The 17,044-nt window shown below is 36.7% G+C and overlaps 1 protein-coding gene across 7 annotated transcripts in view; it reads left to right on the top strand.

Moving 5' to 3' along the window:
* CACNA1D (calcium voltage-gated channel subunit alpha1 D) overlaps positions 1-17,044 on the top strand; it is a 209,679-nt gene that overhangs the window by 187,116 nt on the left and 5,519 nt on the right. For all 7 annotated transcript variants that reach the window (XM_026102807.2, XM_064518903.1, XM_064518906.1 and 4 more), the window contains 5 exons: positions 7,424-7,540; positions 9,118-9,476; positions 9,809-9,835; positions 10,711-10,860; positions 13,158-13,321. In XM_026102807.2, the coding sequence (XP_025958592.2) occupies positions 7,424-7,540; positions 9,118-9,476; positions 9,809-9,835; positions 10,711-10,860; positions 13,158-13,321 (817 nt within the window). The remainder of the gene's footprint in view (positions 1-7,423; positions 7,541-9,117; positions 9,477-9,808; positions 9,836-10,710; positions 10,861-13,157; positions 13,322-17,044) is intronic.

Genomic DNA, 17,044 nt, shown 5'->3' on the forward strand with positions numbered 1-17,044 from the left:
AACGTTTTGATGCAGAGAATATTGTATGATGAATTCACCACCAGAAAGGATACTTACTGACCCTGACTAATGAGTTCACCACTAATGGGCTAAGTAAACCCTTTTTGTCTAGATATCAGCTGGGAATTTCCTTGGATTTTTTTCTCCTAATTTTAAGGAAAGCTTCTGAGTCCAGATAAGGCAGAAATGTTGCTGTTCCTGTTCTGACCTCATAGGCTAAAGTAGGTATGTATAGTCCAGTCAGAAGGTTTAAAGGGTTGGGATCTCTATCTACCATGTGTATCTCTAGATTTTTAGCTACCACTTAAACAAATAGAATTCTCATGTTAATGCCTTAAGCACATCTATGCTCTGAGGGCAAAAAGAAATTTAGTTTCAAGGGTGACTAGACCTCCTGGAAATACTGTCCATAGCCTGAGAAGAGCTGGTCAAGAAGACAGGAAATTACTTCCTCATGGAGAATTCATGCAGGAGGATCTAGACTCAGTTCAAGTCTTCAGTTGTGATTAGTTTCTTTGGCATTGAAGATTAGAGTCAATAGTCAGCAGGCACTAAATAGAGCTGAAAGTAATAGCTTTTTCACTGTGTGGGTTTCTCACTCTATTTCACTTATCTAAGTAGGCTTTTTAAAAAGATGATGAACAATAAGAGGATTTCCATGTAACTGTTATTAGAAGACTCTGACAAAGAAACACCAGTATGAGGTCTGAAGTTCATTTTGGATCATGCTGGAATGGGGGGTTGGCATATAGGACTGCACAAAGGCCAAGCAGTTGTGCAGCAAGTAGTTTTTGAATACTGATGCTATCCAGTAAATGTGTGTAGTCATGTAGCACCTTGCAGCTTAGTCTTTTCAGAGAGCTTATTGATAGGGAAGCCCCATACCATGCCTTCTGCAGATGGTGAAACAGAGGTATAAAGAGTGCAAGTGACTTTATTCTGCATGTGACTGTCAGAGCCTAGATGAAGTAGTCAAGTCCACAGATGCTCAGGCCTGACCCTTGATCTGTAACTATTAGAGCAGCCATGTTGTCACATTCTTGTGAACACTTCACCCTGTTGCAGATCAGCTGTCTTGTTGCAAGGTCCTTAAACTAGCAAGCAGGTAAGAAGCATCATCAGCTGTTCCCATTCGTGGCAGAAGTTATACACGCAATAAATGTTCTTGTACTTCTGCTAACATCTGTAATTTTCTCTTGGGACAGTTGGAAGTGCCCACAAAATCAGTTAATAGTTAAGAACATGCTTCCTAAGAAACTTGTAAATCCTGCAGTCACGGCATTATCTAATCTGGCCTTATCTTCTTTCTGCTGTAGGAAAGGGAGAAGACAATATGCTATTAAGCTTTATAACACATTCCTAACCATTAAATGGTACAAGAGGCCAGGTATAGTTTTATAATCAGCAGATTCGCATAGTTGGCCATGCCAGTCTTTCTCAAAGTGGATGTTTACTGCCCCAAAACTGAAAACTTCCACTTTGGGAAAGAAGGTACATGTTTCTTGTGACAAAATCTATTTCTTGCGTTAATTCTCAGGGCAGCTTTGAGGCAAGAAATTTATGGATGTAGCCATTTTCCCTGTTTCGTGTGACTGTGAGACAAAATTTTCATACATAGGTCGCTCCTCTTCTTCATCTTCCGTTATTCCTTATGTTCCCTTCCCTACTTGTAGTGATTTTTTTTTAAGATGGTCGTCTTTAGTCCTTTTGAAGATAGTGAAGGTAAAGTTACGTAACTGTCAAATGGTCTAAGACACTGCTTCTTACAAGAGAATTAGGCCTACCTTTTTTGTTACTGGTCCTTTAGTTGCATTCTAGGATATTAATTTGGGTGCCATACGTTTAGCCAGAACTGTTTAAAATATTTACTTCTCATGCTGCTGTTTCTAATAGAATGACTGATGTTAACCCCGTTAGAGAAAAATGATAAGCAATAATTTGAGAACTTTGACATAAGAGATAAAAATTCTGCAGAAGTGCAGAGCAAAGTCTTCATCATATTTTAACAAAGGTTCAAGGTCAAAAAAAGAAATGTTTTCAGCAATAAAAACACTTTAAAAAACACTAGTATAAAAGATAAGGAGTCAAGTACATCTTCTTTAGTTAGTTGAAGAGAAGCACATAAAACAAGATAAAATTCTGTGAGCTCAGGATGGTCCAGTGAAGTTTTCTGGTGATGCCCTACCTTCTGAGGCAGAGAAGGATAAATGCATGTTGATCAGCGATCAAGCTGCACAGTCTGCCCTGAAATGCTAAATATTACAGGAATCAGATCAAGAGGAACCTTTTGGCTGCTGCTTCTCTGACCTCACAGTGAAACATCAAGAGAAGACAGCAAGTTTTTTTTCAAGGTTCAGAGAGTGTTATAGATAACGGGGATTTACCCTGCCTTACTGCCAACAAAATTGAGCCAGTTCTTTAAAGCAGTTACCCTTGATTCTGCTTTCGCTTGGAATTTGTGCTTAATGAGCTTTACTTTTCATGCAGTGCTCTTAGAACTGCCTCCTCTGCCCTTCAAAGGCTGTTTAGTAAGAGGAAGTTGTAGCTAATCTTGATCAGTGACAGTTATTTAACATGACTGAATACATTTGAAACGGGTATTGAATTCTCTAGTGGGAAAACTAAAAGAGTTTTAAAAAATCTGTTTTAAAAGAAATTTTTTCTCCACCTTCCATATCTCTTTAGCTTGCCGTGAATTTCTCCCTCTACAAGCTAGTGATACTTTATTCTCACTTTGATAAAATATTTCTCTTGCACTGTGCTAATAATGTAATGATAATGTAACAAACTAAACTAGGGAAAGAAAAAGAAAATTGCTAGTGTTGAATGGGTAAATGTTTACTTCTTTTGTAAGATGTTTTTATTCAGCAATGTCTGGCATCTGATGAGAATCTTCCAGGCACTGCAGTGTGCGGGGTGGCTCTGCCTGCCTCTCGGGAGACAGTGTAGAAGTTGTAAAATCAGCAGCCTGTGACTTAGCACCAAAACAGGTAGAGAATACTTGGTTTTTATCGTTAAGACATTGGGAGTTTTAACAAATAAACCTGTGCAAACCCGTGCAAATCTTGTCCTTTGGCTGACTTCTGTTTGTTTACATGAGGCTGATACTTGCCAACCGTGTCAAAAGAATTGCATTGGCTGCCCTCTCACCGCGTTTGGGTCAGAACCTGGACCCAAATGGAGCAGGGAAAACAGCTTCCTCCTAGACTCGATTTGAGAAATGTTTGAGGAGGAAAAGAAACAATTAAAGTTGGGTTCGAGTCAGGAAATCAGGACTGAGTAACCTGCAAGACTCGATTTGTTTCATAAATGCCAGCACATGGTAGGCATGGGTTTCACTTCTTACTTGACAATAATTGCATTCAGGGTGATTTTTTTTTTTTTTTTTTTTTTTTTTTTGGTATAGCTCAGTTTTTCCTCGAAGTTGCAGCACTTGCAATTATCCTAACACAGGTTATTGTTTTGGTATGTGTACTCAGAGAAGAGGAAGTACTCTGTAAAGTGAGGTGGGTCTGAAAGGATTATCTGCTCAGGCTATTGAGTAAAGTCTTTCCTAAATGCCATGAAGTTTCAAATTCCTCCTCAGTGAAAAGAGGACACTTCAAATTATAACCCGTTGCAGTTTGTCTCAACTTGCACTGAAAACATCTTCAGAATTTGGATAATGACAGCCCTTGGAGCTGTACCAGTCTGCATGTATTGTGCAGACCCAGGGGGTTTCAGCCCTTCCTACAGAAGGAATAAACACAGGTGGCTCTGAAATGATAGGAGATGAGTTCAGGTTAGGTAGCTACTGCCATTTTTATGGTATTATAGACACTCTAGGAAACAAGACAAAAAATTCCTTAGGGCTGAATTGCTTACAGTACCTTTTTTTAAGCTATTGATCGATATTTATGCAGTGAGAACAAATACACTGCAAGAGCAAAACCGGAACAAATTTATATTTGTAGCAGTAGTTTAGGAGATGTCTTTTTGTGGTGATGGAAATTTGTATTGAGCCTAACAGCAGTCACATTGCTGGTAAAATAAATGTTAAGTGAAGCATGAACAAGTTTAATTACTTGCATCTAACGCTTAGTTTAGAATTAATTCATTCACTGTGTTTTTCCTAGGGAAGATATTTACTCTGTACTGTGTAAAACACATATCTATATTTCACATTTATTTGTTAGTATATACAAATAAAAGTTAATAGATATTTCCCTTCATGTCACAAGTTCACAAAACACAGATTTATTGAGCTTAACTTGATCTTGGGAACATGTTTTGGATTAAATTAATTATGCTTTTTTCCTATGCAAATTTGATAAGCAATATGCAGCCCTGCATTAAACTTTGGGAGGGGACGGGGAGGAGAAAAAAAAGAACACCACAAACCTCTAGTAGGCATCAGCTGAGGGGTTAACGTTGCTCAACTTCAATTTAATTGTGCTCCCATGTTCACGTTGTCTTCACAGAAAGGCTTAGCTGAAGGGAGTCTGGATTTGACTGAAAGCACAGAGCTTTTGTGTAGTTGTAGAGCAGTGCACTCAGCGTCAGTGTTAGAAGATGGGCTCTATGAAGATGAATAACACTGGGGAATCAAGCCTTGACTACTATGTCTCTTATGTTCACTGCTATAGCGTAGGTCTATTCAGCTATTTTTCTGCATGATTATTTTCTTAATAGTTATTGCATTGTATTCTGTTCATAATAACTTCAGTTTATTTTTAAGTATCAGTGTAGCTTTGGGGATTTTGTACATTTTGGTTTTCTTTGATATAAAATATGCAGGTACTGAAAACTTACGTGCCTTATCTACAAATGTAGTGGTTTCTATGAACATCTTCATAGTCATATTCTTACAGTATTCTGAAGTTTCTAAAATCTAAGAATTAAGAATTCATATTTATACTGTATTCCATATCTAATGATATGGAATATAAAATGATATAAAGAGATATAAAATATCTCTTTATAAAGAGATATAAAATATGCAGGTACTAAAAACTTACGTGCATTATCTACAAATGTAGTGGTTTATATGAACATCTTCATAGTCATTCTTTCAGTATTCTGAAGTTTCTAAAATCTAAGAATTAAGAATTCATATTTATACTGTATTCCATATCTAATGAGTTTATATAGCAATACATTTAAGTATGCATCATTCTAAAATCTGGGAAGCAAAACTTACAAGTATTTCTTCCATTTCCTGATATCACTATAAAATGTTTCAAAAGAGGGAGGGCTGTGTATGTTATATTTTAAATGACTGTGATGATAAATATTTTAAAATACTGTGGTGATAGTGATTCTTATTATTTAAATTAGAGTATTGTGATTACATTTCTTAAAATAAGCTTAAACTGCATCTATATCTAGGTTGCACGATATCTCAGAAATGATGTGGGCTGACTTTAGATATAGTGAAAATTACCTTTTTGCAGTTGAGTCATTCTAGTGTTTACAAGCATCTAAATATTTTTTTAAAGGTCATGATTGCAGTCTTGGATTATACACAATCTTTTTAATACAGAATATATATCTAAAATGGTTTTACTTTATGCATACTGTAAATGTGTAAAACTGATTAAAGAGAATTACTTGGGGTTTGTTAAATGTAAACATTAACTTTTAAAAGTTTTGGGTATTATGGAGTGAAGTTCTTTTCAAGTATCTTTAAGCTTATCTTTCTCTCTCTGTAAATGACCAATTCAGAAACTATAGCTGTTAGTCATATGACACTTTTTTCACTAAGAGACTCCTACAGTTCTATTATTTCAGCATTTAAAAGAACATGTGTGTCATCTCAATGCCTTGCCAGAGACAGGGGCATCATTAGTTGTCTCTTGAGATACTATTTAGCACACAGCACTGGTGTATTAATGCCTTATGCCATCTTGAAAACATTGCAGGTGCTGTTATGCCTCATAAAGCACAGCTGCATGGAATTATCATGTTAATTTGAAGTCATCTTGTACATTTACAGGAAAGACTATTTAAAGACATGATTGGTTTTATTATGCAATTATGTTGTTGATCGTACTCAGTGTCACTGGTTTGCTAACTATTGAACTAATGCATCTCATCTTTCCCATGCCTGGAAGGAAAATTTAAGCACAGACGGCATCAAAGATGCATCAGGCAGGAAGGATCTGAATAAGAAAACACTTTTATTTTTTCAGACTTAGAGTAAAACCTCAGAAATAAATTTAGAGGCAGTCAAATATGATAACATGAATCTCTTTTCTTCCTCTACCTCAAAAAAACCCAAGCAAATAGAAAAATTTGAGAAGAAACAACAGATGTCCTATTGCAAAACAGCATGAATGATTCAATGTGCAGTTTTGATTAATGTTATCCTTGTAGAACTAGTGTCTAAACATGTCTCTTGAATGTGTTTTATCTCTTCTTTGGTAGATCTTTTCATATAGTGGGAGGAAGCACAATGTATTCATGAAAATTGTATTGCACATTATCACTGGTAAATAATTTTAGAGACTTGTTCAATTATAACATCAATCTCAAAGTTCATCCCTGAGGAAGAAAATACAATTGCCAAAGATATGTAGGCTAATATGCTCAGTTGCACACCATTTTCAGGAGGTGAAATATGGGTACAAATAAAAGCTGAAGAAGAACCTAAGGTAAATCTACACTGTTAGATACTTAGCTTGTTGGCTCATCCCTTTCCAGGTCCTGATTGCCCACACTGCATGGATGTCATTTTGCTCTCCAGCAAACCAACTCTTTCCTTTTTGAGCTGAAACCTGACTGCAGTGCAGTGGTGTACTCCAGGGAACATGCATGATAGGCAGTGTGAGTGAGCTCTCGTCCTAGAGATCGCTTGTGGTAGCAGGCTTGAGAAGGAAAATGAACCACTAGGTGCTGAGGTCCGTGCTACTGCTGCTAGATTGCTTTCTATCCTAAACTGAAGCTTTAAATCAAGTATCTACATACCACAGTGCAGTGTAGATGAGCTGGAATTATTCACTCCTTCCTTTTCTATCTGAGCTCTGCTAAACTTGCTGTTGCTATAGCAAAGATGTCCTTGTGTTTCCTGTATGGACAGAGAGGCTGCGAACACCTTTTTTGAATTAAATATAAATCTCTTTAAAATACACTTTATTATAGTTCTTGTTGACTACTTTTTGATGTTTTATTGTAAGATGATTTTTTTTCCCACAGTGTTCCGTAAACATTGGTGGTCTTTAACTGAGGCTTTACACTGTGATAGTAAAGACATGACCACCTCAACAGGGTTGTAGTGGAATCTCAGCCTGTTGTTAATAATAGTAAAGAGACATATAATAGTTATTGTCTGTATGTCAGGATACAAAATATTGTTGACTATTCTTTAAAAATTTTACATGCCTGTAATTAAGGTTAGAAAAAGAATTTGTATTCCTAATGTATTATGATATTGTCATTGATTTAGGCAGGACTAAGGACACTTCATGATATTGGCCCTGAAATACGCCGAGCTATATCCTGTGACTTGCAAGATGATGAACCAGAGGAAAACAATCCAGAGGAAGAGGAAGATGTGTATAAAGTAATGTCAGAACATAATTACGTGATGAATTTTTTATTATATAATATGATATTTCTAGAATGAGATCATCCCTGAATATGGCATAATAATAATTAAAAAGAAAACAAAACTGGAAAATATATATATATATATATATATGTATGTGTGTGTGTATGTGTAGATCTACACATACACCCATACATACACACACACACAATATCACTAAGACATCTGCATTTCATCATAAATTTAGAAAGTATTTCTTAAGTGCAATGTCATACTCCTGCCCTTAATTTTTTTTTTTTTATTTTATTTTAGAAAAATCCTAAGAAAAGGTATGAGCCTTACACTGTGCCTAGACAATTAGCCATCTCAGACTGTGATAGTGGCATGGTTTAAACTGGAAGTGTCTTAACTTCTGCAGTGGTAGATAGGGAGAAGAGATGAAATTCCAGGCAGCCAAATCACAAGAGACACAGAGCTGCAGAGTTTAAACAAATGCCTGGAACTACACAGAAGCCAACTAAGCATAAGTGCCAGTTTCGATTTCCTGTGATGGATATCAGTAAGAATCTATCAGAGAAAAATATTTTTTCCTCTTTTTACATTTTAGATATTCAATCTAATAATGAACACATAAAGTCAGTGTTGTAATCAGGAGCTATCTGCAAACCATTTGTCAGCTGGCAGGAAAGCTTAGTTCTTCACAGGCAGTTCAGAAGTAGATGTAAAAGCAGGCTTCTGCAGTAACTAAGTCAAAATTCCCAGAGCTTAGTGTTGTCCTTAACAAAGGAGGAGGATATTGCACTGCGGAGACAGTGCCACGGTTACCATCAGTAGATGCATTTCTCTGCCAACCATTATTTACCTCCTGTCTTCTCTAGATTGAGCTTCAGGACAGACTGCTGTCATCCAAGTCCCACACCTGGCTAGACAGGGAGGCTACGTAATCTGGGTCAGATGTAAAAGAGAGCTGCATGCCACAGTCGTATTTTTGACAACACAATTTACCACTTCATTCTCTCTCACCTTCCATTACACTCTCAGGGCTGGTAAACAGTAAACATTACTTACTACTCTGCCTGGTACCTCTGTGAGGAGAAAGAATGGAACCACCGAAGTTTAAGTTAATCTACTTGAGATACACTTGTGAGCTGTTGCATGGCACTCCATCTTGTCTGAGCAACACTCGTAGCAAAGCGGTGCCCTGAGGGAAGGGAGAGAAGCCACCAAAGTGTTCTCAAAAACTGAGCAGACACATTCTCTTCTGAGGCAGTTAGCGCATGGTTGTGTATGGGAATCTAGGTTTCTCCTGCATACTAAAACATGGAGAAAGCTGGATGTCACATTTAGTTGTAAGCAAAAAGAATAATGATCACTTCATAGTGTTGATTTGACTCTGAAATACAAATACCATCATTATCACAGTCACATCTATATCACTCTAGATCTCATCTGAAGCGTTATAAAATTAGAATGAAAAAATCACACAAATTAATTGAATAGCTGCCTTTGTATGCATGTAGGAAAGAAAAATAAGTCACCACTGTGAAAAATATGTTCTGTTATCTGACTTTTTTTCTCTTTTCCTAAAACAGAGGAATGGTGCCCTGTTTGGCAACCACATAAACCACATTAGCAGCGACAGACGAGATTCATTTCAACAGATCAACACCACACACCGTCCCTTACATGTTCAGCGGCCTTCAATTCCATCTGCAAGTGATACTGAGAAAAACATATATCCCCAGGCAGGAAATTCTGTATACCACAATCACAACTCAGTAGGAAAGCATGTTCCAAACTCAACAAATGCCAATCTTAATAATGCCAACATGTCCAAAGTTGTTCATGGAAAACACATAAATACTGGAAATCATGAGCATAGATCAGAAAACGGTTATCATTCGTACTCCAGAGCTGATCACGAGAAACGTAGAAGGCCAAGCAGTAGGAGGTAAACTTAGAGATACTTGTGTGTTTAAAACTCTCATATTTTAACTATTCTGTAAGAAAACTTAGTATGCTACATGAAACTAATTTTTATAGGTACATTTAGTTTCGTTTTTGTTGCTTTTGTTGTATAACACTTATTTAAAATATGCTGCTTATATATGGGAAAAGTATATAGCAAAGTATATAATTTTGCATTTGCTTAATCAAGTTTGAAAATAGTTTTCTTTAAAGCAAAATCATTAGTTACAGCTCAGTCACTGTAATCACCAATGAATTTCTGGGAACTACATTTTAAAATACCATTCTCCATATTTTCATGGCTCACCTGGACAGAACCCGCTACTACGAAACTTACATAAGGTGAGTTAATATTGTTCTGACATAATTAAAACCACAAGTGGTACCTTCTTCTTAATTTTTTGGGGAAAAAGCAGTATAACTTTCAAAATTGGCTATATAGCAAAGCATATGCTGAATAACTTCTGTGAAAATTTCGAAGTCAAATTTTGCACTGCCTGTTCTAAGAGGGTAGACTTTTGGTAAAGTTTAAAATGATTAAAGCTGTTGTGAAAGTCCAGGCAGGTTTGTGCAGGATTCAACAGACAGAAAGATCATACCTGATGCTGGTCTTTGTTTTAAATTGTCTGGCATAGACTGGAAAAAAACCTGTTGTTAGCCACTGTAGATATTACTGTGTACAGTTCCATTTATAGGAGATCCAAAAATCTATCCTCAGCTTCTGTCTGAATATTTGCAAAGATGATTTTAAAAATAGGATATACTGTGTTATTTGAAGTGTATTACTAAATCTACATCCGGTGGTAGTTTTTAATGTCTGGATTTACACATTTGTTTCAGATTTTTCTTGGAAGATCTCATTGAATGATCCGTAATATTTTAGCCATTTGCCAAACTTCAGGCATTTGAGAGAGGCTATTTTTCTTCAAAGTACTCTGAATTTATATTTTGCAAAAACGTCTGATATGTATTTGACTTTATTCAACATCCCTATACTAATGCTTTTAATATTTGCATCATAAGGAAATAGAGATTATCTTTAAAAAACAGATAAGATACTCACATTGTACAATGTTCTATAGTTCCACAGAATTTACTAAAAAACCACATTCTAACTAAAAGAGAATTTTTAATGCTTGTCTTTTTTTCTTGAAAGCACCTTAAAAGAATTATGAATGAAATATAATTAGTTGCAAGTATTTGTTTGCCACTTACAGATCTGACTCTGGTGATGGGCGTCGACCTACTATTTGCCGTGAAGAACGTGAAGTTCAGGACTATTGCAATGATGATCATTATTTGGGAGAGCAGGATTATTGTAGTGGAGAAGAATATTATGAGGAAGACAGTATGTTGTCAGGAAGCAGGTGAGGGTATTTGTTAAACTGTGAAGAAAATTTAATAAATGACGTATATATCCTTAAAGGCTTTGCTAGGCACACTTCTCATGCTGAAAATCCTCTAATGAAGCTAATACCTGACAACTGCTGGCAGGTGAAATGGTGAATAAGAACACTGTATGTACCATAGACCTTTGTGTTTGGCATCAAGTGCTGATGCCAGGAAAAGTTACGTACCAAATGCAAAGGAAAGCACAAAGTTCATTTGAACTGAGTATAAACCAGATAGTGCATAACCAAAGAAGGCCTTTCATTTACAAATAAAATTTCAGCTGTAATGGAAGCAGGATCAAGCTTATGCAGAGAAATTTTTGGAAATAGTTTCCTCTTTTTAGTCTTACTTAAACAAAAAGAAAGGTGAAACTGGTAGACTGTAGAACGTGATTGTAAGGTAGTATTAGCTTAACCAATAAAGTATTGGCTCAACTTCCATTTGAAAATTCTCATTACATCCATTTATTAATAATCTTCCACTTGGCACCATTTTCTAGCTCCCTAATACAAACACTTAATGCTTTGATAGTTGGCATAGCTTGTATATGTCTGGAATGGATGGTTTTTATGGTTTATTTATAAACTATGGAAATGTCATATATTGAATTTCAGTTGACATACTAGCATTTCTTATATGTTTGTATTACTGAATAATGTGCAAGCTAGTATTAATTTGAGGCCCCTTGCTGTAATTGCAGAGTTCTAGTTTTGTAGCTTAGTTTCTCTCAATTTTCTAACTAATTTCTGTTTTCTTCTGCTAAAATTCAGAATGGTAGCTGAGTTAATTGTGGTATTTCTGCCCAGCGATATTTTTTATTTTATTTTTTATTTGCCCATTAGCATTTTTCTAAAAACTCTTGCCTGGTTACTCGTGTTTAATTCCTGTGATCTTTGTATTCAGAGTCTTAATTTCACAGATTTGAGTAAAAAAGCTTTCATTTAATCGTGGTAAATCTAAGCTTTTCTCTGCCAGCTTTGTGTCACACAGTTCCTTCAGAAATGGTCTGGGGTAGGATTTTTTAACTTTAGAACTGTGGTTCCCAAGTTAGCTTGGCTTGAGCACTGCCACTGTGATGTTGGCCTCAGGAAGCCATGGCTGCAGCAACAGCAGGTCCTAGCTTTGCACTAGGACCATTCAGGTACATGAACAGGTTTCCAGTTGTTCAGGCAATGCTTGGACATTACTTGGAAGAAGTATCTGCATCTGACAGTTCGGGAGTCCCTGATTAAGTCTTGGAAAGTCAGAAAGTTCCACTGTTTTCTAAGTACTAACATGTCATGGAAGAGGACCTCTATTTGGTAATACTGAACTTTTTTTTTTTAAAAAAAAAAGTTTAATAAACTTTTTTCCTCAAATATCTGATGAATTTCAAATTTGATAATATTCCCTTTCTCATTATGAAGTGAAAGATATTTGCACTTACAGCTTCGTGAGTAGATTGTACTCACCTCCTTTACAATAAATATGCTTCACTTCTGCTGAATAAATTGAACAACTCCACAGAAGTGTCCTTCGCTTCTACCAATAAATTTTTATTTTGAGGTCCAGTTCAGAAAAGGAAGAATTTGTTGCCATTCTGTCTTAGATCCGTAAGTGCATGTGCGCACGTGCCAACCACACTAAATTCTTCTCCTCCTATACTACCTTTCTTTGCCAGCTGAACTCTGACAAGACTGGCTCCCTAAAATGCATCTTGTTGATTTGCATAAAAGCTAAGTTTTGCAGAATTCTCAGAATTGGTCCATGTAAGGTAGAAACTAAGCTATGTTAACTTCCATTCTTTGTAGCCAGTCATTTTCTGATAATTACAAAGAGTATCCCTTAAAAGATTTGATTTCCAACTAAAGAAAGATCCAGAGTGCAACCGGCTGAATTCCATTCTCTGAGTTTCTTTGCTCCACAGCTTAGCCAGGGCTTATAAGAGAGCATGGCTGGAGTAGGACAGGCTATTGGGGTTTTTTTTTAAGCAATGTACAACTGAGGTCTTATATTTTAGCCTGTACTGATAAGTTCATTTAAATATAATTTGATAAAACATTCCCCTTACAACTTACTATGTAACTATGCTAATCCAACAGTGTATGTTCACTATCTCAAAATCAGTTTGCATACAGAAATGGGATGTTTAATACTGAGTCACGTGGTTTTACTTGGTTTTGTTTGGTTATCTTGCTGGAGAAGAAATGTTTGAAAGTCATCTAGAAGACCAACAGATGAACTTACAGAAATTCACTGAAAATAATATTTTCTTTATTGTATTTTAATTCAGGCATATATGTGACTACCACTGTAGATATCACTGCCATGACTCAGATTTTGAGAGACCAAAAGGTTACCATCACCCACATGGGTTTTTTGAGGAAGATGATTCACAGATCTGTTATGATACAAAAAGATCTCCTAGGAGACGGCTGCTACCTCCAACACCAACACGTAAGTAGATTAGGATCAATTTGTTTGCAAATCCAGAATTATTTAAATTCATTAAGAGTTTCTAGTTTAAAAAGGCTTCCTTGTGCCTCTGATTTTAGGCATGACATTCTTTGATTAATGTTGCTAGCAGAATGTTGTATGCAGCAGAAGCATCTCTCCACCTTGAGAGATTGCTCACAGAATCATGGCTCTGGCCTGAAACTGCCTGGGAGAGGGGCTGACACCACTGTCGGGGAGCCTGCACAGGCATGCAAGTGAATCTTTCTGATATCTCTTGCATCACTGATCAAATAATATAAAAATATTTAATTTCTAATTCTAACTTGATTTGATAAATGAAGAAAGAGCAAGGTAGAATGCAGCAGTGGTTTCCTCTGAAACTTTTATCAGAGGTTTTTGATGTCTGCCCTTTATTCATACCTACAAATGCGTTATGTTGCTATGAGTCAAACAGTGCCATTGTCTCTCTAGTGACTCACCTGCTGGCACTTCCCATTTCTCTTTTAACTCAGACTCTTAATGACATTGTAATTGGTCCCATTTACATCTTTACCTCAAGCTGTTTTAGTAAACACTAGAGACTGAAGTATGATAATTTTCAGGGAAAGCAGAACTAAGAGCGAGTCGAATGGTGATTTTTTTTCCCCTCCTGGTACTTCTGAAGTGCCATTAGCTTTTTAATGTGAGTTTCTCAAGTCCCTGTGAAAAATAAGATTGTTATCCTGGGCTAAGCATTTCATTTTGGATTCACTTTGGAACTTCATTCTACCATCTCAGAAGCATCTCTGCGTAAAATTCTGGGCATCTCTTCTGAGAGAGAAAACATTTCCATTGTGAAGTTATAGATTGCATTAGTGTCCTATCTTGTTGCATGGACCAGCCAACAGACTTGCACACGTTTCAGGCAGCATTTAGATTTTTTACCTGTTTCCTTAATTTTCATTTATTCTCCTTCTTAGATCTTTGGTTTCCCATTATTTTAAGCACAATATTGGTTTATCTGCAATTCTAAAACCTCTAATATTTCTTATCATACAAGTTTTGTTTTCCTATGTTTCAGGCCATACTATGGAGATTAATCTATAGTATTAATGCTATGGACTGCTAATCTTCCCATGAAACTAGGCACAGACTCAAAGCTCTTGCATTTGGGTCTTTGACTTCTGACACTTCACGGAGAGGAAACACTTTTTTTTTTTAGCTTGTGAAGCCCAAAATAAACCACCTTTTAAGGATAAACTAAAGAGACTGGGTTGGTGCAAGTATGGAGGTGTGGGTTCATGAGAAACAAAACTCAGTTCTGTGCAACCCCACAACAGTACTCTTATCTATAGTATGGTCAGCACAGCCAACTCTATTACATATGTCTTTGGGTGATGCCATCTAACCAGTGCCGTAAAGACAAGGCAATTCAGGACCATTTTTCTAGAAGAGTTCCTAGGATTTGTCTGTCATTACATAGATTAGATTTCTAGCAACACTTGTGTTGTGTTTTTGTTTTTTTTGATGCTAGCAGCCTGACCCACAGCCCATTTACCTATGGAAGTATGACTGTACAGACTCCTGGGGTAGGAAAATGGGTTTCCTTCTGTTCACTCTCTCAGCCACACTGAAGACAATCCAGGTACAAATTAAAAAAAAAAAAAAAAAGTGTTTCAGAAACAAGTGTAATGGGATCTTTATACATTGCCTGAGGTAAAGTCTCAAGACTATTTAAAGCTACAAAAAGCTGTAGTCAAGGACAGCTGCAAAGAGCACATGATATCATAAAGGAAAGATTCTTCAGCAGTGCTGTTTGTGCTGGATCCTCACTTTTGGTACTCAGTTCTTAGGACAAGAGTAATAAAGCGTTCTGCTGTTTGGCTTTCTGACCTTAAGTGGCAGAGATAGAAAAGGGCACAAAGTATATGTGAGCCTCACACTACAGAGCTAAAAAACTCAAGATGAATGGGAGTGAAATGCACAGAAAGTTGCTGCCTTTCTTTTAGTAGCAAAAGGAAAAGGTTTACTCAGACAATTTTCTTGACTGTGCAAAGAGACTCCTGTACATCTTTCTACAGGTTGTTTCTGATAGCAGAAGAATTTTAAGCCAGAGAAAGAAATTGATGCTTCACATACTCATTCCATACCCATTGCAGGAAAAGTCCTCCTGAGTCTTCCCATGGAAGTGTTGGGATGGGGGTGGAGGGGATTGAAGGCTTCCTGTGACTGCAGTCTGCAGACAGAAGTCTTTGGGCTTCATTTAACTTTTTTAATAAAGTTTTGATGACACTATTAAGCTGGCATGTCTTTAGAGGAAGCTTACTGATAGAAAAGAAAAAGGGTGCTTTTTATCTTATATATGAGAGACTAGATAAGTGTACTAGATAGGAGGATATTTGATATCCTAGGGTAAGAGGATCTAGTTCTGATCTAAGTCGCATAAGGGTAACGTGGGAAGAACTTTACCAAAGTCCTTTAACTTATACCGGTATGATGCAATAAGAGCAACATCAGGCCTCCTGCCATAACCATTTATTTAATGTTCAGGAATACAGATGAGAAATTTTAGAGGCTCAGAATCTCATCAGGGTTTAAAAGATGATCAAACCTATTATTTTTAATTAGTGTATGTGCTCTTCAGTGTGGGGAGGAAGCCTTGATGTGCTCACTTTAAAAAAGAAAAAAAAAGAAAAAAGAAAAGAAAAAGAACCTGCAACAATACACTAAGCAGTTTCTACTTGCATCTGAATTCAGTCCAAGTTAATGTAATGTACAGGCCTTAGCTGAGCACTGTGGTTAGTAAATTGAGCTCTGTATCAAGCTCTCTTACAGGTTTTTATACCAAGCTAATCACCACAGTATCTGAGCAACTTCCAGAAGTGCACTGAGGAATGTGATTAACATATGTTCTTCATTCTGTCCTGGGGAGAAGCATGTGCAATGGAACATCTTGTTTTGGATGAGGAGGCTTTTTGGTTTGTTTTTTTATTCATTTTGAAATTGGGACATTTAGCAGTTGTTAGGATCAGGAACTAAGGCTCGGGCTGACATTCCTAAATTTGGATTCATCATAGAGATAATTGAAAGAGACATAAAGTTCATATTAGATGGACTGAATCAACTTCTGGAGGGGCCTGTTCTGCTCTAGTGGCTCTTTAGGGATCCTAGATCGTTGGTGTCCAACATTACGTGCCTAGTGATAAACGCGATGACTCTAAGTGATGAATCTAAGTCAATGTTCAATTCTTTTCACAAATTCAGGGTGTTGAAAAAAGTTACCAAGAATAGTTTCAATAGCTTCAATTAGTTTCAAGAGAGCACAATTTTGTATCTTTGCTTTGTACGGTCAGGCTGTATTTCCAGTTTTGCAGTACGATGCTTAGAGCTGCAAGGCTGTATTGGGATTCCAGCTGGGATTCCAGAACAGCACAATTTTCTTCATGCTGAAAGTGACACAGAGAAATTATATCCAGGTGTGGCTGCAGGCAACTTCCCTTCAGTCGTTACGGTTCCAGTGAGACCAACTGAAACATTTCTGCACCAGCCAAACACCTTGATCCAGTTTAGATTTCTCCTTTTTCCTTTCTAGCATTTACATGAATAGTAAATGTAGCACAAATTATGGTTTACCATTGTTATAAGTAACAGAATAGAAACTAGGAAAGTATAACATTAGTTGCCTTTGACTTGCATATATTTCTTTCATATTCCACATTACTTCGAAGGAACTGGGGATTTGGA

Source organism: Dromaius novaehollandiae, chromosome 12 (assembly GCF_036370855.1).
Source record: "Dromaius novaehollandiae isolate bDroNov1 chromosome 12, bDroNov1.hap1, whole genome shotgun sequence".
NCBI classification, from domain to species: Eukaryota; Metazoa; Chordata; class Aves; order Casuariiformes; family Dromaiidae; genus Dromaius; species Dromaius novaehollandiae.